The 22,503-nt window shown below is 49.5% G+C and overlaps 1 protein-coding gene across 5 annotated transcripts in view; it reads right to left on the bottom strand.

Moving 5' to 3' along the window:
- The window catches only part of ARHGEF11 (Rho guanine nucleotide exchange factor 11), a 218,593-nt gene that overhangs the window by 65,366 nt on the left and 130,724 nt on the right, over positions 1-22,503 (bottom strand). For 4 of the 5 annotated variants that reach the window (XM_029580824.1, XM_029580827.1, XM_029580825.1 and 1 more), the window contains 4 exons: positions 19,383-19,527; positions 17,994-18,093; positions 16,727-16,756; positions 15,571-15,697 (listed from right to left, as the gene is read on the bottom strand). In XM_029580824.1, coding sequence (XP_029436684.1) covers positions 15,571-15,697; positions 16,727-16,756; positions 17,994-18,093; positions 19,383-19,527 — 402 coding nt within the window. The remainder of the gene's footprint in view (positions 1-15,570; positions 15,698-16,726; positions 16,757-17,993; positions 18,094-19,382; positions 19,528-22,503) is intronic. The other variant, XM_029580826.1, reaches the window with a different exon arrangement.

The following is a 22,503-nucleotide window of genomic DNA, read 5'->3' on the forward strand; positions in this document are numbered from 1 at the left end:
AGCGGGCTTTACTGTATCGGCCCGAGTGAGCTTAATATGAGTGGCCGCAGAAGACAGGGAAGAAAATCAGCAATCCATCTCTCTCCGGATTGGATATCTCCCTCTCCCACCCTGCCCCTACCCATACACACCTCCCTGCAGGCAGCCCCTCAGGCACTGTATCTCTCCTGTTTTCGCCCGGCTGGTATTTCCGCATGCTAGATCAGAATACCGGGCCTGCACACAGGCCTCTTTTTCTGCTCTGCTCCAGCTAAAGGAATATTGAAGTTTTTTTTTCTTACTCGCTCTTTTTAAATAGTGCATGCTATTAATAATATATATATATATATTCCTTAGGTCCTGATTTTCTCCCTGATGCTGGGCTTTAAAAACCAGGAGAAAGCCAGTTAGAGAAGCTGCAGGTGTACGGTGCCATTACAAGAGCTTTTGAATGCGCTCACCTGCGTTATGCTCGAATGCAGTTCGTTTGTAATAAGGACTGCTAAGCATTCTCTAGTCTCCAAATTCAAGGGTGAAAACATTTTCCAAGGGCAACCAGAATGATAAAGGGGATGGAACTGCTCTCCTATGAGGAAAGGCTGAAGAGGTTAGGGCTGTTCAGCTTGGAGAAGAGACGGCTGAGGGGGGATATGATAGAGGTCTACAAAATCATGAAAGGACTTAAATGGGTAACAGCAGTTTATGGACTTCAGGAACTTATGCAAACTTTTTTTTAAATCCAACTACACTTAATTGCCTTTAACCACATCTTCTGGCAATGAATTCCAGAGCTTAACTGTGTGTTGAATGAAAAAGAATTTTCTCTGATTTGTTTTAAATGTGTTACTTGCTAACTTCATGGAGTGTCCTCTAGTCCTTGTATTATCCAACAAAGTAAATAATCTATTCACATTTAATCAATAGGGAATAGCCACTACTTGCTGCCGGCATTAGTAACATGAGATCTATTTAATGTTTGGGTACTTGCCAGAAACATGCCACTTGGATTGGCTACTGTTGGAAACAGGATACTGGGCTTGATGGACCCTTAGTCTGACCCAGTATGACATATAAGAAAAGGAGGGAAGTTCTATCGTCTGATTCAGAAGAAATGCCGAGACCACTTTGGGTAAGAAGGAAGGCACTGTACGCAAAGAGATCCCAGAGTCAGTAAAACGGAGATAAGGCTCCCTGCATGACAGCACTTGTGGCTCTGAGACCCTGCGTGCAGAACAGATGGCCACCAGGAAGACCGTCTTGAGAGTGAGATCCTTAAGGGAGGCGGCCCGCAGGGGTTCAAAGGGAGGGCCAGCCAGAATTCTGAGAACTAAGTTAAGGCTCTAGGAAGGACAAGGACTCTGGACCGGAGAAGCCTCAGGTGTTTCGCCCCCTTGAGGAAGCGGGTGATATCCGGGTGGGAAGAAAGTGAAAGTTGGTCGGGCAACTGAACCAGTGAACCGAGAGCAGCAACTTGTACTCCCAAGGAGTTGTAGGCGAGTCCCTTCTCTAGGCAGTCCTGTAGGAACGTGAGGATCTGAGGCTCCATGGCCGTTCTAGGCCTAGTGCCATGAGAGGTACATCAAGACTCAAACACCTTCCAGACTCTTACGTAAGCGACGGAGGTTGAAGTCTTCCTAGCCTTGAGAAGTGTCGTGACTACCGCGTCAGGGTATCCTTTGCGTTGGAGTCGCCGCCTCTCAAAAGCCAGGCCGCAAGACAGAAGCGTTCCGCCTGGTCAAAAAATACTGGACCTCGGTGTAGTAGACGAGGAAGATGGCCCAAGCATAGAGGGCCATCCAGCATGAGATTGATGAGGTCTGCGAACCAAGGACGCCATTGGCCATTCTGGGGCCACCAGAATGACGAGACCCCGATGCAGTTCTATTCTCTGAAGGACTTTGCCCACGTGGCCATGGGGGAAACACGTAAAGAAGGTGACATGGCCAGGGAAGTATCAGCGTGTCCATGCCTTCTGCACTGTGCTCCCGTCTGTAACTGAAGAATCACGGTGCCTTGGTGTTGTGGAGAGTGGCCATGAGGTCCAGTCGAGGGGTCCCCCAGCGAAGAATGAGAAGCTGTATCGCCTCTTCGGAAAGTGACCACTCTCCGGGATCTAAGCGCAGTTGACTCAAGAAGTTCGCCTGAATGTTGTCCATGCCCGCAATTTTTATTTATTTATTTATTTATTTGTGTTTTTCTATACCGGCATTCACGGCAGTTCGTATCATGTCGGTTTACATAAAACAAGGGGTGAGCAATACATTATAACGTACATAGCTAAAACGTAAGAGTATACATTACAAAAGTATAACAAGTGCGTAGAAGAAAAAGTTACAATAAAACAGGGGTTATTCTAACTGGGATTAGAGTTAGAGGAGAGATAAAAAGTTTAACAAGAAGTAAAACATTGTAGTGATTGGTTGGTATTGTCTGTTTCAGTTTAATAGAAGATGCTCAGTGTTGCTGCATTTGATGGAAGTGAATCATTAAGGGTCCGGAAATGCTTTCATGAACAGCCATGTTTTAAGTCTCTTCCTGAAGGTTGGAAGACATGGTTCCTGTCATAATTCTAAGGGGATTGAGTTCCATAGTGGGGGACCTGCTGTGGAGAAGGCCCGATCTCTCAATGTTATATGTTGGGTGGTATTGTTGTGAGGTACTTGTAGATATTCTCTATATGCTTCTCTGATGGGTCTGTTGGAGGAATGTTTTTTGAGAGCTATTTGTAGATGGAGTGGAGCCAGTCCATGGATATTTTTGTAGATTGTGGTGAGGGACTTATGAATTATTCTGTAGTGGATTGGTAACCAGTGAAGGTCTTTGAGGACTGGTGTAATGTGATCTCTTCTCCTTTTGTTTGTTAGAATTCTTGCTGCCGTGTTCTGTATCATTTGGAGAGGTTTAGTGTGGGATGATGGGAGGCCTAGAAGGATAGAGTTGCAGTAATCAATTTTCGCAAATATTATTGCTTGGAGCACTGTTCTATAATCATGGAAATGAAATAGGGGTTTTATTCTTTTTAATACGTGCAGTTTGTGGAAGCAGTCTTTGGTTGTTTGGTTGATAAACGATTTTAAATTTAGCCGGTTGTCTATAGAAACTCCTAAATCTCTTACTTTTGAGATTTGCAAGTTGGCTGGCGGGTTTGTAGTGATTTTGCAATTATCTGGAGAGATTAGCATGAATTCGCTTTTTGATTGGTTTAGAATAAGATTTAAGCTGGATAAGAGATCGTTAATTTCTTGAAAACAGTTTTCCCAAAGTTCTAGAGCTTTAGTGATGGATTCTTTGATGGGGATCACAATCTGGACATCGTCGGCGAATATGAAGTGTTTTAGGTTCAATTTGTTTAGCAGTTGGCAAAGCGGGAGAAGGTATAAGTTGAAAAGTGTTGGTGAGAGAGAGGAACCCTGAGGAACTCCTTGTGAAGATGGGTATCTGGGGGATTCTTTGTTGTGGATTTTAACTTTGAAACCTCTGTTTTCTAAGAATGTCTTGAACCATGTTAGTGCTGATCCTGCAATACCGATGTTCGCCAGTTGCTTTAGTAATATGGCGTGGTTAACAGTATCGAAAGCTGCCGATAGATCCAATAAAATCAGTAGGAAGGCCTGTCCTTTGTCGAGGCCCAGTATAATGTAGTCAGTCAGTGAGATTAGAAGGGATTCTGTGCTTGAAGCTTTTCTGAAACCGAATTGAGTAGGGAATAGAATTTTGTGTTCTTCTATGTATTCAGATAGTTGTGTGTTAACTAGTTTCTCCATCACCTTGGCAATGAAAGGCAGATTGGAGATTGGACGGAAGTTGTTAGGATCTTTGGGGTCCAAGTTAGGCTTCTTGAGGAGCGGTTTAATGGATGCTAGTTTGAGGTCGTCTGGATAGAAACCCTGGGTGAATGAGCAGTTTATGATGTCCGCTAGGGTTTTGGTTATGGTGTCCGGGATTAGCAGTAGTAGTTTAGATGGGATCTGGTCTAGTGGATGAGATGAGGGTTTCATTTTCTTAAGAAGTGTTTGGATCTCTGAGGAAGTGGTGAGTTCAAGAGACTGGAGGGAGATGTCTTTATTATGGAGTGCGTAATTGCTGGCTGGTGTGCCTGTATTAGGCTTTAATTGTGTTAGCAGGTTTGTGATTTTCTTACTGAAGAAGAATGCCAGCTCATCAGCTTTTGTTTGAGCTTGGTTAGGTGGTATGTCAGGAAGGTTGGCCTGAGTTAGATTGAAGACAAATGTGAATAGCGCTTTGGAGTCGAATATGATGTCATGAATCTTATGTGCGTAGAAGTCCCTTTTTGTTTTTAAAGTGGAGCTCTTGTATGATTGGAGGGCGAGTTTGTATGTAGAAAGTGTAAAGGGGGAAGGGGCTTTACGCCATTTACTTTCTTTTTGACGCAGGTTAAGTTTGAGGTTTTTAAGTTCGTTAGTAAACCATGGCTGTCTTTTTGACTCGCCTTGTTTGACTTTTTTTGTTGTCCACGGACAAAGTTTGTTTGCCACAGTTTCTGTTATAGTAGACCAGGAATTTATGGCTGCATTAGGTGATGTGACGTCTATGTGTGAGAGTTCCGTGATTAGATGATTGCTGAGTTCATCTGAGGCGCATACTTTTCTGTAGAGAAATGAGTGTTGAGGAGAGGGTTTATTGCTCGTTTGGGTCATTGAGAAGGTGGTGGAGATTAAAGAGTGGTCTGACCAGGGAACTTTTTTGCAAGTGGGTTGTACTGAATGTGTTATACCTGAGTTCACAAAGATAAGGTCCAGTATGTGACCTGCCTTGTGGGTAGGTTCATTGATTATTTGTTTGAATCCCATTGCAGACATGGCTGTAAGAATGGTTTCGCAGCTGGTAGAGAGTGTGGTGTTATCAACGTGCAAGTTGAAATCTCCTAGGATTATCATTGGGGAGTCTGGTTTTAGATAAGATGCTAAGATTTCTAGGAAGGGTGATGGATCCGCTTCTAGAAGTCCTGGGGGGGCATATACTAGAAGGATTTGTAGAGAGTCTGATTTGAAAAGACCTGTTTCCAATTTAGAGTCAGATTTGATTGGGTGATGAGAGAATCTGAGTTCTTTCTTTGCTGCTAGGAGAATGCCCCCACCCCTTTTTTTCTGTCGTGGGATCGAGAAAAAGTCGTAGGTCTGAGTTGGTAGTTGATTAATTAAAGCTATATCTGTAGATTTAAACCACGTTTCTGTTATAGCACAGAGGACTGGGTTTGCATCTAGGAGAAGGTCATTTAAAATCAGAGATTTCTTGGATAGTGATTGAGCATTAAATAATATCAGTGAAAAAAGAGTGAATCCTAGAAGTTGTGTGATTGGAGTAATCATGATAGGGATAAGGGATTTGTAGGTGCGTTGATTGTAGAGTATGTTTGGTTTTCCTGTGAGTAGCGTTCGATGATGGAGAATCGGTATTGGGAGACCGTGGCACATTTTTTGCATTGTTAGGAGCTAGCTGAGTTGTCAGCGATGAAGCGACTGGATGTCAGATCAGTAGCTGAGTTGTTTAATTGATGACGTTTAGTTGTCTTGGTATTAGTTGAGTTGTCTGGTGATGGCGTCTGGTTGTCTGGGTAGTGGTTGAGTTGTCTGGAGATGGCGTCTGGTTGTCTGGGTGGTGGTTGAGTTGTCTGGAGATGGCGTCTGGTAGTTTAGTTAGTTTCGTTATTTGTGATGTCTGTGTAGTCCGATTATCAGTCAGGGCTGTCTGTTTGTCTGCAACTGTGGATTCTAGTTGTCTGAGCAGTGAAGACTTATTGTTTAAGCTGTGTCGTTGGTGCAGACTGCGGCGTCTCATTGGGTTGTCTGTATTGTAGAGGGCTTGTTTGGAAGACTGGTAGTCTGGATGATGAATGTTTGTTTGGTAAGGCTGTGCTGTGTGTTTGGTTGCCTCTGTGTGGTTCTGCTCCGCTCTCAGGGTCCGCACGAAGGGGCGCACAAAGGGGCAGGCCCCTTTGTTGCGCTCCTTCGGCGCGCGACGCCCGGCGCGCGGCGCCTGGGAGCGGCTCTGAAGTTTAAATCCCCCTAGGTCGAGGGGTGATGACGTCACGTGTGCGTCCAGTGGAGGAGGGGCGCCTGTGTAAGGCGATCGGCGTTCTTTGAGGGCTTCGTCGGTTTAAGGACGGCGGGCAGATGAGCTGCCAGATGGCCCGTGGTCGGCGCAGGGGCCCTCGGAGGTAAGAGCGAGAAAAAAGTGGGCCTTACCCCGACGGGCTCAAGCGCCGACTGCGCGGCCCCTTCTCCCAGCTCCTGCTTCTGCCTCTGCTCGGGCGTCCTCCGATCGCGTTGGTCGCCGCGGGAAAGGGCGCCTGGGAGCGGCTCCCAAGTTTAAATCCCCCTAGGTCGAGGGGTGATGACGTCACGTGTGCGTCCAGTGGAGGAGGGGCGCCTGTGTAAGGCGATCGGTGTTCTTTGAGGGCTTCGTCGGTTTAAGGACGGCGGGCAGATGAGCTGCCAGATGGCCCGTGGTCGGCGCAGGGGCCCTCGGAGGTAAGAGCGAGAAAAAAGTGGGCCTTACCCCGCAATGTGAGAGAGGCTGCCAGCCGGGTGAGATGAATCTCCACCCATGACATCAGGTGGGCCGTTTCCAGCGAGACTCTTCGTGCCGCCCTGGCGGTTGATGTATGCTACTGTGGTCGCGTTGTCCAAAAGGATCCTGACCGCACGATGTCGCACGAGAGGAAGGAAGCGTATGAGTGCCAGCTGGACTGCTCTCGTTTCCAGACGATTGATTGGCCATGCTGCTTGGGTCTTTGTCCACTGTCCCTGTGCTGAAATCGTTTTGCACACTGCCCCCCAACCAGCCAGGCTGGCGTCGGTGGTGACCACCACCCAATCTGGAATTTCTAGTGGCTTGCCCTGTGCCAGATGGAGTAGGTCTAGCTACCAGCTCAAGCTGGCAGTCCTGCAGGAGAATAGTGCCCCTTGTAACAGGCGCATATATGTGCAAATGCCCACGGTACTAGATCGATAGTAGATGCCATGGATCCCAGGACCTGTAGGTAATCCCAGGCTGTGGGAGAGGGAAGACAGACAAAGTGTTGAATCTATTCCCGGAGCGATTGAGCCCGGTCCGGACGCAGGAAAACCTTTCCCTGAGCCGCGTCGAAGCGCGTTCCCAGAAAATCCAAGGACTGTGAGGGACTGACACTGCTCTTGGCGAAGTTGACAACCCAGCCAAGGGACTGAAGAAGTTGTACTACCCGGGTAACCGCTGCATGACCATGTGATAGCGTCTTTGCACAAATGAGCCAGTCGTCCAGATATGGATGCACTAGGATCCCCTCCTGTTGAAGAGCTGCCGCCACAACTACCATGATCTTCATGAACGTCCGCGGGGCGGTCGCAAGGCCAAAGGGAAGGGCTTGGAATTGAAAATGTTGTCCCAAGATCTTGAAGCGGAGGAAACGCTGATGCACTTTGAGAATGGGGATGTGAAGATAAGCCTCAGTCAGGTCGAGAGAAGCAAGGAATTCTCCCTGATGTACTGCCGCAATTACTGAGCGCAGAGTCTCCATTCAAAAATGAAAAACCTTGAGGGACTTGTTGACCTCCTTGAGATCCAAGATTGGACGAAAAGATCCTTCCTTTTTGGGTACCACGTAGAAGATTGAATAATGACCCAAGCCCACCTCTTCGAAGGGTATAGAAAGGATGGCCCCAAGGTCCAGGAGTCTGTCCATAGTCTGCGGACAATGAGCTGTTTGTGTCGTGGTCCACAGGGAGAGAAGAGAAACCTGTCCCTTGGGGGGGGGGGGGGGGGGTGTCGAACAAAATCCAATGCATAACCGCGCCTTAGGATGTCTAGAACCCACTGATCCGAGGTGATTCGAACCCACTCCTCATAAAAGAGAGATATTCGTCCCCCGATCCTGGGGGGAGGGGTCGGTCGAGGAGTGGGTAAGTCTGGCATCATTGAAAGGACTTGGAGGGAGCCCCTTGGGCCGCCCCGTCCCTAGGTGGTCTGCGGCCTTGAAAGGAATGAGGCCACGACTGAGATCTGAAGAGGGAGTCCGAGGCGTCGTCTGTCTAGGATTTCAATACCGGCGTTGCGAGTGGAACCGGCTTCTAGAGGGATTAAACGACCGAGGATCACGGACGGTCCTCGGGCAGGCGATGTACCGTATTCTCACCGAGGGACTTAATGATCTGGTCTAGATCCTCCCCGAAAAGAAATTTGCCCTTAAAGGGAAGAGATCCCAAGCTGGACTTGGAGGAGGAATCAGCCGCCCAGTTGCGAAGCCAGAGAAGACGTCTCGCCACTACCACCGAAACCATGGATCTTGCCAGTACGCATAAAAGATCATACAGGGCATTCCCTCTGTAGGCTATGACAGCCTCTAGGGGGTCCGCCTGACTTGCTTCCTCCAGTGGTAGGTCCTGAGAAGTAAGGACTTGCTGAACCCAGCGGAGCCCCGCTCTCTGCGCCAATGAACTACAGATGGCCGCTCGGACTCCCAAAGCAGAAACCTCAAATACCCTTTTGAGGTAGACTTCCAGCTTCCTGTCCTGTAGATCCCGCTGGGCCGTGCCTCCCGTAACCAGGACAGTTGTCCACTTAGTAACTGCCGAAACTGTGGAGTCCACCTTCGGAACCTTAAGAAGATCAAGGAAGTCCTCAGGAAGAGGATATAGCTTTTCCATCACTCTGCTGACCTTAAGCGAGGCCTCGGGCGTATCCCATTCCCTGGCCAATAGCTGTAGGAAGGTGGGATGGGTAGGGAAGGCCCTGAACAGAGGGTGTAGACCTGCTAGGACTGGGTCCCCCCTTCTTGCTCGAGGAGGCAGCGACCGGGGTGTGGCAGCAGAGGAATGTGAACTCTCTGCTGCAGCAGCCCCGGGGAATGCGCATCTCGGGGCCGCGGGTCGGGCTGCGGCGAAGGGGAGGAGAGGTTGAAACCTCCAACATCCACCCCCCAGACAAGAAGTCAAGGTACCTAGGAGAGAGATTTCGAAAGAAAAGGAAAATTAGTTTCTTACCTGATAATTTTCGTTCCTGTAGTACCAAGGATCAGTCCAGGACACCTGGGTTGTGACTCCGCACCAGTAGATGGAGACAGACTAAAACTTGTGGGCGGAGCATATATGCCCCTGTGCCAGTCACAGCCCCTCAGTCATACGTAATGTCAAAGTAGAACACAACCAGAGAACTAAACTCGCTATAAACCGCTAATAGAACGGGGAAAACACCCCTCCTGGAAACAGACTCTCCAACCAAGAGAGTTAAACAAGCGGAACAGAAGAATTCAAAACAAAGAGCGGACTCTCCATTACTTCAGCGCAGCACTGCGGGCGGGATCCTGGACTGATCCTTGGTACTACAGGAACGAAAATTATCAGGTAAGAAACTAATTTTCCTTTCCCTGTACGTACCAGGATCAGTCCAGGACACCTGGGATGTACCAGAGCTAAATTACCGAGGGTGGGAAGCAGAGAGTCCCGCTCGGAGTACCCTCTCTCCAACTCCTCCGGGATCGGTAGCCCGGACATCCCCCGAACTGCCTGATAAAGGTATACAACGACTTCCAGGTAGCCGCCCTGCAAATCTCTTGAGGCAATACCGGAGAAGCCTCCGCTCAAGGTGCCGCCTGCGCCTCCGGCCCACGGGAAGCGGTTTTCCCCGCACCCAGTACGCCGAAGCAATGGCCTCCTTAAGCCACCGCTGAAGCAATGGCCTCCTTAAGCCACCGGGCGATCGTTGTGCGAGACGCTGCGGCCCCTTACTTAGGACCAGAGAACAGGACAAACAGATGATCTGTGACCCGAAACGGATTACTGACCTCCAGATATCGGAGGAGGGACCTCCGCACGTCAAGCGTCCGCAATTCTCTCGCTTCTGGAACAGAGAACTCCCCGGCCGCCAAAGCGGGCAGGTTCACCGATTGAATCATACGACAAGACGACACCACTTTCGGTAGGAAGGAAGGAACTGTGCGCAAAGAAACTCCGGAATCGGAAATACGCAAAAAGGGGTTCACTACAGGACCGGGCCTGCAACTCGGAAACCCGCCGCGCCGAGGCGATCGCTACCAAGAACGCCGTCTGAAGAGTGAGATCCTTAAGAGTCGCGCGTTTCAAAACTCAATATGCGCCGTGCATAGGGAGGAGAGAACCCAGATGAGGTTCCAAGCCGGACAAGAACCCAGTTGAGGTCCCAAGCCGGACAAGGAAGACGCAAGGGAGGACGAAGGCGTTTGGCACCCCGGAGGAAGCGAGCAAAGTCCGGGTGGAGCGCTAGGGACGTACCACGGACCATACCCCGCAAACAACCGAGCGCTGCCACTTGCACCCTGCAAACAACCGAGCGCTGCCACTTGAACCCGAAAGGAACTGCACGCCAGGCCCTTTGGCCAGACCAGCCTGGAGGAACGCCAGAATGTCGGAGACGGAAGCCGAAGTGGGGACCACCCCACGCTGCACGCACCAGTCCTCAAAGACCACCCAGACACGGACATATGCCAGACGGGGCCCTGATGGAGCAGGCCCGCCATACCGTGAAACCGAAGGGGCGCCGTTACCGCCAGCTGGACGAGGTCTGCAAACCACGGCCGGCGCGGCCACTCCGGTGCCACCAAGACTACCTCGGCCGGGTGCAATTCTATGCGCCGTAGAATCATGCCGATCATCGGCCACGGGGGAAACACGTAGAGCAGCACATCCGTCGGCCAGGGAGGCACCAACTCATCGACGCCTTCTGCCCCCCGTTCTCGACATCGATTGTAAAATCGCGGGGCCTTCGCGTTGTGCCACGTGGCCATCAGATCTATGTGGGGCACCCCCCACGTTTTGCAAATGAGCAGAAAGCTTCGTCCCCCAACTCCCACACTCCGGGATCCAGACGATGACGGCTGAGAAAATCCGCCTGCACGTTGTCGACTGCCGCAATGTGAGTTGCTGCTATGTTGCTGAGATGTAGCTACGACCAGGCCATCAAGCGCTGAGCCTCCTCCACCACCTGGGGGCTCCTTGGTCCGCCCTGGCGTTTGACGTATGCCACTGTGGTCGCATTGTCCGACAACACTCGAACTGCCTTCCCCCGCAGCAATGGCAGAAAAGCTTGCAGGGCCAGACGGACCGCTCTGGTCTCTAGGCGCGCTCTGGGCTCTAGGCGATTGATAGACCACTGGGCTTGCGACACGGACCATAGGCCTTGGACCGAGCTCCCCAGGCAGAGCAGGCTGGAGCTCGCGTGTCCCTTGAGTGGAAGCGGTAGATGGAACTCCTCAGAGACCGGCTTCCAGCGGGATAGTAAGGATGACTGTAATGGACGCAGATGAGCGAATGCCCAGGGAACCAGTGCCAGCGTTGAAGCCATAGACCCTAGGACCGTAAGGTAGTCGCAGACCCGCGGTTAGCGGAGAGACAATAAGCGACGTACTTGAGCTTGCAGTTTGCATCTCCGTTCGTGTGACAGGAACACCTTGCCCTTCTTCGTGTCGAAAAGAGCTCCCAGATATTCCAAGGTCCGCGTGGGTGTCAGATGACTCTTGCTATAGTTGACCACCCATCCTAGGGACTGCAGAAGGTGGAGGGCCCTGGCTACCGCCATCCGACACTGATCCTCGGACTTTGCCCGAATCAACCAATCGTCCAGGTAAGAGTGGACCAGGAGACCTTCTCGGCGCAGAGACCTTCTCGGCGCAGCTGCGCCGCCACCACGACCATCATCTTCGAGACTGTACGTGGGGCCATCGCGAGCCCGGAACTGGTAATGCCGCCCTAGAACGCAGACCTGAGGAAGCGTTGGAACGATGGATGAATGCCTATGTGAAGATATGCCTCCGTGAGAAGATGTAGCTCCGACCTCCAGGGAGGCTAGAAACTCGCCGGGCCTTACCGCGGCGATGACTAAACGAATCGCCTCCATTGTGAAGTGAGGAATCCGAAGGCATCGGTTCACCCCTTGAGATCCAGAATGGGTCTGGACGTGCCGTCCTTCCTTGGGACGATGAAGTAGATGGAGCAACGGCCCTTGTCGTGTTGGCTGACCGGGACTGAAGAAATAGCTCCCAAGCCTGCTAAGCGTTGGATGGTGTCGAGCACCGCCGCCTTCTTCTCGGGAGCCTTGCAAGGCGAGACCAGGAACTTGTCCGCTGGGGTGTGAGCAACATCCAACGCGTAGCCGCGTCCTATGACCGTGAGGACTCACTGGTCTGCCGTTACACCGGGCCATCTCTCGGAAATGACATCAACCGTACCCCGCCGTTGGAAACGGCGTGCCGAGGCTGCGGCGAGAGATGGGCCGACCCCCTTTCATTGCGAAGACTTGGGCGCCGTGATTGCCAGGCACCTCCTTGTCTACCGAAGCGCCTACCTCGAAAGGACTGTTGCTGCCACTGCGGAGTACGGGAGGAGGAAGACCTATACGAGCGCCCGGACGACCTTTGAGGACGCGACCTCCTGGGACCCCGCTAAAGAGAACTGGCCGAAAACGAGGACCTCGCCCAGGATCTATCCTCGGGAAGCTAGAAGGCCCTGTTTTTCCCCCCCCAGGGAACTCGTGAACTCGTCCAATTCCTTGCCAAATAGCAAAGTCCCTTGAATGGTAGTGCCCCGAAATGAGCCTTGGAAGAACCATCCGCCGCCCAGTTGCGCAACCACAAAAGTCGGCGTGCCGAGACAGCCGCTACCATGGACCTAACCGACGTGAGCAGCCAATCGTGCAGCGCATCCACGCCATATGCTATTGCAGCTTCCAAACGATCTGCCTGCGCTGCCTCGTCTGCGGAAAAATCCGCATTGGCTTGAAGAACCTGGGCCCAGCGCAGACTGGCCCGCATGGCGAATTCATGCAGATGGCCTGCACTCCCAGCGCGGAAACCTCGAAATCCTCTTGAGCTGCACTTCCAGCTTCCTGTCCTGAAGGTCCCTGAGAGCTGCCGCGTCCGTGACCGGAATTGGTAGATCTCTTTGTTACCGCGGAGACCGCTGAGTCCACCTTGGGGAATATGAGAAGGTCCAGCGCATCCTCCGGAAGCGGGTAAAGCTTGTCCATGGCCTGACTGACCTTCAAACCTAACTCCGGGGTGTCCCATTCCCGGAACAGAATATTCGTCGAGGAGAAAGAAACGGGAAAACCACTGCCGGAGCCGAGAGACCTAACAGGACCGGATCCATGTTTGCCTCCTGACGGGCTACCACCGGAGGAGCTTCTATTCCCCGCTCCTGGAGAATGGCCGGAATGAAGGGTGGCAGGTCCTCCCTGCGGAAGAGCCGGACCACCTTGGGATCATCATTTTCCACTGCTTGGGATCCCTTTCCGGCGCCTGGCTGAGCGGACTCGTGCGTCCCCACTCCGTCGGCCCCTTTCAGGGGCTTCTCAGGGGAATCAGAGTCCACCGCAGGGGGGAATCGGAATCGGCTTCCTGTGGGACGCCACGAGGAAGCCGCGTACTTCGGGAAGGGCCCCGGGACCCCTCCGCAGCGCCCTTAGGATTGCATGACGTCTTCCCTGGGGGGGGGCCTTGCGGGGTCCCCCCCGGCCGCGCTTACTGCACGTACACTTTAGGACTTTGCGCAACGACAGCGCAAAATCCTCCGAAAGGGACCCCGAGGCTGAAGAATCCTCCTCTGAAAACCCCCGGGGACCAAGGGACCCCCGAGGGGACCCCCCTGTATCAACCCGCTGAGGAGAAAGCGCGGGAGGCAGGCCCGAGGCTCCTGCCGTTTCCCGCGCCATTTCACGGTCCGAGGCCAAAATGGCCGCCACTCCCGCGCTCAGCGGGAAAAAGTCTTGGGGCCGCTCTACCGAGCCCCCCCCTGCGCGGCGGCGATCGTGCGCTGCGGGATCGAGCCCCCCGAGGCGCCCCGGATGACCGCTCTCCACCCGGGAAGCAGGCCGCACACAGAGCACCGCGGTAAAGCCGCGCGCGCGCCGAGCCGCAGGCCCGACAGGCCGAGCCACGAGGCATGCCGACGAGCCGCGGCGAAGAGCGCACCGGGAGGAAAAAATTAAATTTAGCGAAACCGGCCCCCCCGGCGGCCCCCCCGGCCTCCCCCCTGCCAGCGGCGCCCCCTCCGGAGACCCCACGGAGCGGCGACGCAAAGCAGCAGAGAGCTGAAGCCAGAGAGAACCGAAAACAAAAGTAAAACAATTTTTTTTTTTTTTTTTTTACAAAACAACGCTTGTCGCTGTCCACGGTCCTGGAGCCCTAGTCCAGCAGGGGTGAGTGAACCGGGCTCCCCGGTGTCACCCCTGACGCTGCTACTGGGAAAGCCGGGTCCTCGACCCTAGCAGCGGCCTCAACCAGGGGGGGGTAGTCCCCTCAGGACCTCACAACCCCCCTGGGAGACAGGGCGGACGGGACCTCAGGGACAATTTAGCAAAATCAAATTTAGCCAAATCAAAATCCCAATTAACAACACTAAACTGGCCTAAAACCAAGAAAAAGTACCAGAACCAGGGCAGGAAGGAAGGAGCTGTGACCTGACCTGCACCACCTACTGGAGACAGAGTAAGACTGAGGGGCTGTGACTGGCACAGGGGCATATATGCTCCGCCCACAAGTTTTAGTCTGTCTCCATCTACTGGTGCGGAGTCACAACCCAGGTGTCCTGGACTGATCCTGGTACGTACAGGGAAAAATCACAATAAACTAAATCTCAGAACTTACCCCATCGGGGAGAGAAAGGAAAAAGGAAGAGAAGTTAAGACAGAACCGTCTGCAAGCCAATAGGAACTCCCTATGCTTGAAACCCCTCTTTTTTTTTTTTTTTTTTTTAAATAACTTGATCCATCATAAACAAAAACAAACACAAGAGAAGAAGTAAAAAGAACAAAGTGTCTCCAAGACTGGGGAAGCCAAGGTTCCCCTACTCCTATCTGCTGGAGTCAGAAAGATACTGAGGATTTATGGAGGGTGCACTGGTTTATATGTCAGCACCCTCCGAAGCCTTGTCTGACTCCATCTGCTGGACGGGGGACATAACCCACCGTCTGGACTGATCCTGGTACATACAGGGAACTTATGTTCTTATGTAAGGTGGTCATAAAGCAAGGATTTCATTTTAAATAAAATGCTTCGAAATCCAAAGGACACAGCCAATCACAGAATTAAAATACCTGAGCAACTCTCACACCTCGCCCTCATTTTGGAGATAGTCCCTGCTTCATTTGTCTCCACAGATGTCCATGATACTGTTCTTATTAAAACCAGAACGATTCCTTCTTGGCAGGGAAGGACAAAACTCTCAGCAGCTTGGCAGGTTTAATCAAATATCTTTCCTAAGTGGGACTATATAAGGGCTGCCCACCAGCTCTAGGTTGTAATGTAAGGAATGGGAAATTCTGACCTGGTTTTGAAGCTCTTGCTTCAGAGCATTGTAGGAGAGGAGATTTGCTATGGGGGGGAAAAAAAAATCTTTACTGCACAAGCAGGGAAAAAAAAAACTCTGGACAGGCGATAGGCAGAAGATGAGCATCTTCCAAGGGGAAGCAGCATAAATGGTTCACTCATTGCATACAGTTTCACAGACCCTTTCCAAATAAAAAAAAGAGCAGTCTTTAATTATATTGCTAAGCAGTAAGCAGGACACCAGCCTTCACCATCACTCACAATCCAGTGCTGGAGCTCCGCGTCCCACCCCTCACCTGTCAGAGTCCAGCAGATCTTCAGGGAAGCTGCCCGTGGACAGACGCTGCATCACCAGCTCCTGGGGGTCATAATGCTGATTGTTCTCGAAATGCTGGATGATGTTTCTCACATTCCCGGGTTTAACTGCGAGGATCAAGAGAAATGATCAGGGCTTAAAACCATGCAAAGGAAAAAGATGGGAAAGATAATCAACCGCATCAGAACTGACCCTCAACCTCCACTTCTTCCCCACCCCCTCCAACTCAGTTACACTAACAAGACAGGCATCTCTTCGCCACGCTCACAAACTTCCTTTATAAAGATCAGAGCTATCCGAATCCTGCCCCACTACGTCGTAATCAGAAGTCATCAGTTGCAGGGCATCCTGCCCTCCCCTCTATGACCCACCTTACAAGAAAAGGGCACACCTCGTATGCACCCAAAATGCACAATAAGATCTGACGTGGCTTAATTTATTTTTCAACCCTCTTGGCTTTAGCAGGATAACCAAAACCAAAGAGAGCAAGATGGGACCGAAATCTCGGGATGACACAGGACAGCCACCTTTGAGGAGTCCTGGTAGAAGGCTCTGAAATTGTACATCCTGCGCACGATTCAAACCGATGCAGGGCTTCCTGTGCCAAAGTGATTTCCTTGTTGGGGAAAATATGGATGGCTTAAAAAAAAACAAAAAACAACTCCATGGATTTTTGCATCCCTCAACATCTGCAAGCTTTACAGGGAGTTTCACGGCCAATGCACGAAATCAAGTTTCAAAACAATAATTGAACAAGTTCTGGGACACAACAGATTCGGTGCATAGGACAATACGATCACATTCTTGGAGGGGGGGGGAACAAAATGCTGATTACTTGTTTCTGGAGCCGGGAAGGTAACCCTCCCCATCTCAGCCCTGCAGAATTGAACTACAGATGCTCCCCTGGGGTTTACTGCCTTGCTGTAGTTAACCATAGAACTGGGTAACCAAGAGAGGCTCAAGACAACCTCAGGATATTCAGCCTCAATAAACTGCACAACTGGCTGAGGGTGGCTTAGTCTGTCTCCTGGTGCCATGGTTGGTGGAGGGGGGGGGGGGGGAGGTGTCAAATAAAAATATGAAAAAAACTTGAGCAAATTAAAAAAAAAAAAAAAAAAAAAAAAAAAGCCTTTTACCTTCACCAGGGGACAAAGGAACATGAAATGCTGAAAGGGAAAAAATATGAAATGTCAAATTGATTTTAATGAAATGACTCAAAATAAAGAATACATTTAAACCAAAATAATGGGAATTAAAGAAAAGCACCAAGAGGGGACACAGTGGAATAAACATAAACCCCCACCCCTGAATCTCTGTACTCTATGAGGTTCTGGGCGCACATTAAATAGGAGCAACGTTCGATGGGAAGACCAGTTCCTTACAAAAGCTGAGACACAGAGGGCCAGATTTAAGGTCCGGGCACATAAAAGTGCCAAGAGCCTGCAGGTCAGCTGGCTTTCATGACTCTGAAGCAATGCACCTTTTGCCCGAGGATTTAAAAAATGTTCTGCAGTTTCTAGCACCAAAAACTGTACCTACAAATTTAAGAACTGGGAATGTATTTCTCACTGCATGATTTTTGTTTTTGGTGCAATTTTTTTTTACTGTGTCAAAAATTGCAGGAAATGACACGTGTGACAAGAGACCATTATTTCCAAACTGTGCAAGCCAAGTGATTAGCAAGCTATTTGTCCCTGCTTTTGCTTTTAAGCCTAAATCTGGTCCTGAAACAGAATCATTCCTGAACTTCAATATTCATATGACCTGTGTTTGCCTCCCCCTACTCGTCACTGATACTTGGCACTCGAGATGCATCCTCATGGCCCAGCTCTGTGCTTAAATTTAAGGGATTGCCACTAGGCCCTCACAGTGCTACAAGATATAGGCCCATTTTACCTATCAATCTATTAATTCTATAGATGGGTGCAGGTGCCCTATGCTCTGCTGGAGGCCATTCCAGCTTACCCCATTTGGGTGTCCTGTGAAAACGTGCAGCAGCTGGAAAAAGACTGCAAGTGCTGCAAATTTTCATAAGACAATGAAATCCTAGCTCTTTAATTTAGCTTTTAGTAAAGTCATTTTTTTTTTTTTTACGATTGCCTGAGGCATTTCTACTTCATCTTTATTTTCTTTTATAGCTCTTCATTTGGTCATTTATTTATTGACTTGATTATTTTTGAAGGCTGTTATATAGGCTTGTTTTATGATTTTTTTTTTGTGTTTGATTTGGTATTTTTTATTGTATTTTAATATATTGCTTGGGCACCTGGCCTTGAGCCTTTTTGAGAAAGGCGGGCTATAAAAATGATTTTTGATTAGATGAGCCCCCTTTCTGCGTGACTCACCACCTGAATCCCATGTTCTCCAACGCTTGGGAATACCTGCCTGCCCGACAACACTCACTGCTTTGGGATGAGCTTTTGGGTTTCCCGATGTATTTCAGAATGGGGTTTCGCTTCTTGTCCTCCGCAGAGTCTCTGTCTTTCTTGGCGTTGCTGCTCTGCTGACGTGTAAAGAGACAAAACACACAGACACATATCAGGAAGTTCTCGCAGGCCAGCATCGTGGACATAGACAAAGGTGGACTATGGCCACTGAAGACTGAGGTAGTCAAAAGGGGCCACCTGCATGGTCCGCCATCCACTTCTTCGGGATAACCTCTATTGAACAGGATCTGAGTATGGACGGATATAATGTGCTGAACGAAGCACAGTTTGGGATTTCCAAAACCACACACGTTGTTTTGACTGGAAAGATCCCCGCAGAGGAGGGAACAAAAATGATAAAGGAGATGGAAAATCTCTTTCTATGAGGAGAGGCTGTGCAAGCTAGAGCTCTTCAGCTTGGAAAAGAGATGGTTGAGAGGGGACATGATAGAAATTTATGAAACATGCATGGAAAAGAATCTGCTTCTTGTTATTCATTCCCAGGCATAGCAATAGCTTTCTTTAGTCTACCTGGCTGATATCATATTGTGGAAGTTTCTTCCAGGAAACTGTCCAAGCTCTTTTAAACCCCGCTATGCTAGTCGCCTCGATCACATCCTCTGGCAACAGAATCCACAGCTTGATAATGCGCTGAGTGAAAAAGTACTTTCTGCGATTTGTTTTTAATCAGCTGGATGGTAGTTTCAAGTACTGTCCCCTTGTTTTAGTATTATTTGAACATATAAGCAACCGTCCTTTATGGGATCTGCCAACCAAGACTAGCCATTGTCAGGGAAAGGATGCTGGGCTCGATGGACCTTGGTCTGACTCAACATGGCAATTCTTGTGTTATCTCCACAGGTATTTTTCCCTAGGGCAATAAATCCATGTGTGAAAGTCCCCTCAGACTTCTCACCCGCCTACTCCCTCTAAATGTCCAGAACACAGAGAGAACCTCACTGGAAAGACACCACCATGTTAGGACACAGAGGCATTACTGGTTCAGGGGAGGTGTGGACCAATACCAAGCCGGGTCAGTACAGAGTCAGGAGGAAGAGTGTCCCCCAACACCTTGCTGGGACATTGGGTCAGAAGGAAGAGCATTCACTATTCCAACACTCTGAGGAAATGGAAGTATGTCATGGAGGTCACTTCGTCAGGAGATCAGCAGCAGGCGGCATGTCAGCTTTTGTTTACCCCTCTGTACTCAGCTCCTTTGATTAAAACTGGGCAGAAGAGTACCAGACTTTCTTTTGCTCTGGGGATACTGGTGGGTATTGACAGGTGGGTAGGACATGCAACTGGCTGATTGTAGCTTTCATCCACTTGTAGCCAAAGCCATGTGATAAAAATCAAGAACACTCACCTTCTTAACTTTGGGGAAAAACGGAAGCCATTTGTCCTTGTCTGGGAAGGTCTGTGATTTTTCAGAGGAGCTGGAAGAGCGTGACTCTCTCACCTTCAGGCCGGCATAGTTCATATAAGTACTCAGAGCAAAATCCATCGGTGAACTGAAAGGGGGGGAGGAAATGAAAAGACATTACAAACCCTCCATGGAGCTGTTCCACCCAGAATTCTCTGCCTTCAGAGGCCATTACTTCCCACTTTAAAAATATTTATAGTCTTCCTAGACAGTGCTCCTTCTTTGGCCATTAACAGTTAAACTTAACATAAGAACCTTTCTTCTGAATGAAGTAGATTCTCTGCAGGTTACGATACATTTTACTAGACCAAATTGAAGAATTACCCAAAGATGACCCAATGAGAGCTTTCAAGATCACAAAGGCTCTTTTCTTCTTCTGACATTCGCAGAAGGGATCTGCAAGGTCTTGAAAATTCAGGCACAATAAACCTACATCGCTGGATTTATTCTTATGTTTGTCTAATAAAGGCCATTATAGCCTGAAGAGAGCCCAGTTCTCTTCAGAGCTCCCCATTCTGAACCAGCATGAAAACCCAAGTCTTCATGGGGACCACGTATTCTGTCCACGATTCTGGATGTCATGAAGGTCCCCTTCTGGCCCCTGATAAGGCAGTCTTCCTAGCCCATGGCATGGCAGTGCCGGAGACTGACATTCCTGCAGACTTGTACCGAGTGACCAGCTTCACAATCTCTGCTTCTCCCCTGGAAGGCTCAGGTGGGAGAACAGCCATTCAAGCTTCTTGGCCCTTCAGCCCAGAGGCCGATTTATTTGCCATCAGCAAAAACCCATTGGAACTTGTAGAGCTCTGGGATGACAGACTGTAGAAAGGTTTGCGCCCAAGTGCTTTCATGACACAGAAGTCAATTTTCATAAGGTTTAGATGCATAACTTTGGGAGTTTACAAGTTCATATTCAAAAAGAAATGTAGGCACCTAAATTTAGCTCCCTAAAAATGGGTGGGGACCAAGGGCAGGATAAGGTCAGAGAAGTTAGGCGCTCTACACAGATTTTCAGCACCAAGCTTCAGGTATAGAAACTTTTTGGTCAAACTTAGTTTCCTAAGTAAGTGCTAAAAGTAGGCATCTAACTTAGGGTCCCAGTTTCATTTTTATTTATTTATTTAGGGTTTTTATATACCGATAATCATTTGGAACATCTAATCGGTTTACATCGAACAGTAAGTCAACAACTGGCTTTACATATAACTTAGCGAACAGCAGCAGCAATTCAAAAGCAGGCTGTAGATATAGCTTGGTAGTCCACGTAACTAGTATGAGAAAAATGACTGTGTACAACTTTGCTAGGGATAAGTATTCGATTTATGACAAAACATTTACATATATATATACAACATATATATACATACATAATCATATAACTTCGCAATGGAGGAGTAACTCTATAAATGGCATATTTACTCAGCAGTGTAGGTTATTTTTACATCTGATATCAATATATACATACCGTGGCTGAGAAAGGTGACATGTTATTGAAGGGAAAGAAGTAACTAGGACCGGCGAAGGGACGTGGAGTGGTTAACGAAAAAAAAAGGGGGGGGGGGGAAGGGAGGGAGGAAGAATAGCTCTTCCTCCCTCCCTTCCCCCTTTTTAAATATCAGATTCATAGTGTCTACATCGGGCCTTCTGAAAACTGAATAGCACCAAGCTCCTCGATTTAGGAGCCTAAGTGAGTGACTATGAGGGTGGAATTAGGGTGAGGAAAAAGGTCTTCTGCTCTGGGGTCTCTTCAGCTAATAACAGAGGCGCAATAACAGGCTTCTTAAGGAAACTGGTTCTCACCTGCTAAGTTTTGTTCCTGGAATACCACCAGTCTAGACTCCTGGCTTTTGCCTCCCTGCAAGCCGATGGAGACAGAAGAACAGCTTTACCGACACTGCCACTTAACCTAGAGTGCCACCTGCAGTCCCTCAGTATGACCTGCACCCAAGCCAAGATGAGACCTTCAATCCCCCTTAGCATGCAGAAGGGAGGCGAAGCCACTATGGAAAACTCATTCCAGCAACAGTAACCAAACAAACTGCCATGATACGCGGGCTTTACTGAACGGATGAGGTTCTGGTCTGATCTGGGGTATTCCAGGAATGAAAATTAGCAGGTAAGAACCAATTTTCCTTTCCTGTTCATACCCCAGATCAGTCCAGACTCCTGGGATGTACCCAAGCTCCCCTGTTTTTGGGTGGGAATGTGACAGCCTCACTCGCAATACACTCTCTTGGAGCTGGTGGAGTCTGGATTTTGGACATCCAAATGATAATGTCTGGCCAAAGTGTGTAAAGACTTCCAAGTAGCTGCCCAACAGATTTCCTGTGGTGAGACCACCAGCTGACACTTGGCCCATGGAGTTGCCTGTGTCCGAGTCAAGTGAGCCCTTAGACCCTCTGGCACCAGACGACCTCTGCAAATGTATGCCAAGCCAATTGTGTTCTATAGCCAGCACACAACAGTAGCTTAGGATGCTTTGCATCCATTCCTTGGTCCATTCTACAGCACAAAGAGATGAACCGGTCTCCGGAATTATTAGTCACCTTGAGATAACTCAACAACGTCCGCCTCAAATCCAACACATGAAGCTCCCTTGCATGTGGCACTGAAGAATCCATATTAGGAAAAAGGCGGGATGTTCCACTGTTTGACTAAGATAAAAAGTCGAAACCACCTTTGGCAGAAATGAGGGCATAGTTCACAAAGACACACTATTCTCCGTAAATTAAAGAAAAATCTCTACAAGACAATTCCTGAAGCTCTGAAATTCTCCAGGGTCCAACTTTGCCTGCTGAGAAAATCTGCCTGCACGTTATCTACCTCAGCTATGTGAAATGCTGCCAGAACTGCCAGGTGCTGCTCTGCCCAATGAACCGCTGAGCGACTATCTGACTTTTGGTCCCCTCTTTGCCGGATGATACGTGCCACCATTGTTAAACTGCTCGATAGAAGTCACACCACCTGATCTTGTAACTGTGGCAGAAATGAAAACAAGGCTATGCATACCATGCTCATCGCTAACCGATTGATAGACCATGATGCCTCCATCGATCATCAGCCT

This window comes from Rhinatrema bivittatum, chromosome 16 (genome assembly GCF_901001135.1).
Source record: "Rhinatrema bivittatum chromosome 16, aRhiBiv1.1, whole genome shotgun sequence".
Lineage (NCBI taxonomy): Eukaryota > Metazoa > Chordata > Amphibia > Gymnophiona > Rhinatrematidae > Rhinatrema > Rhinatrema bivittatum.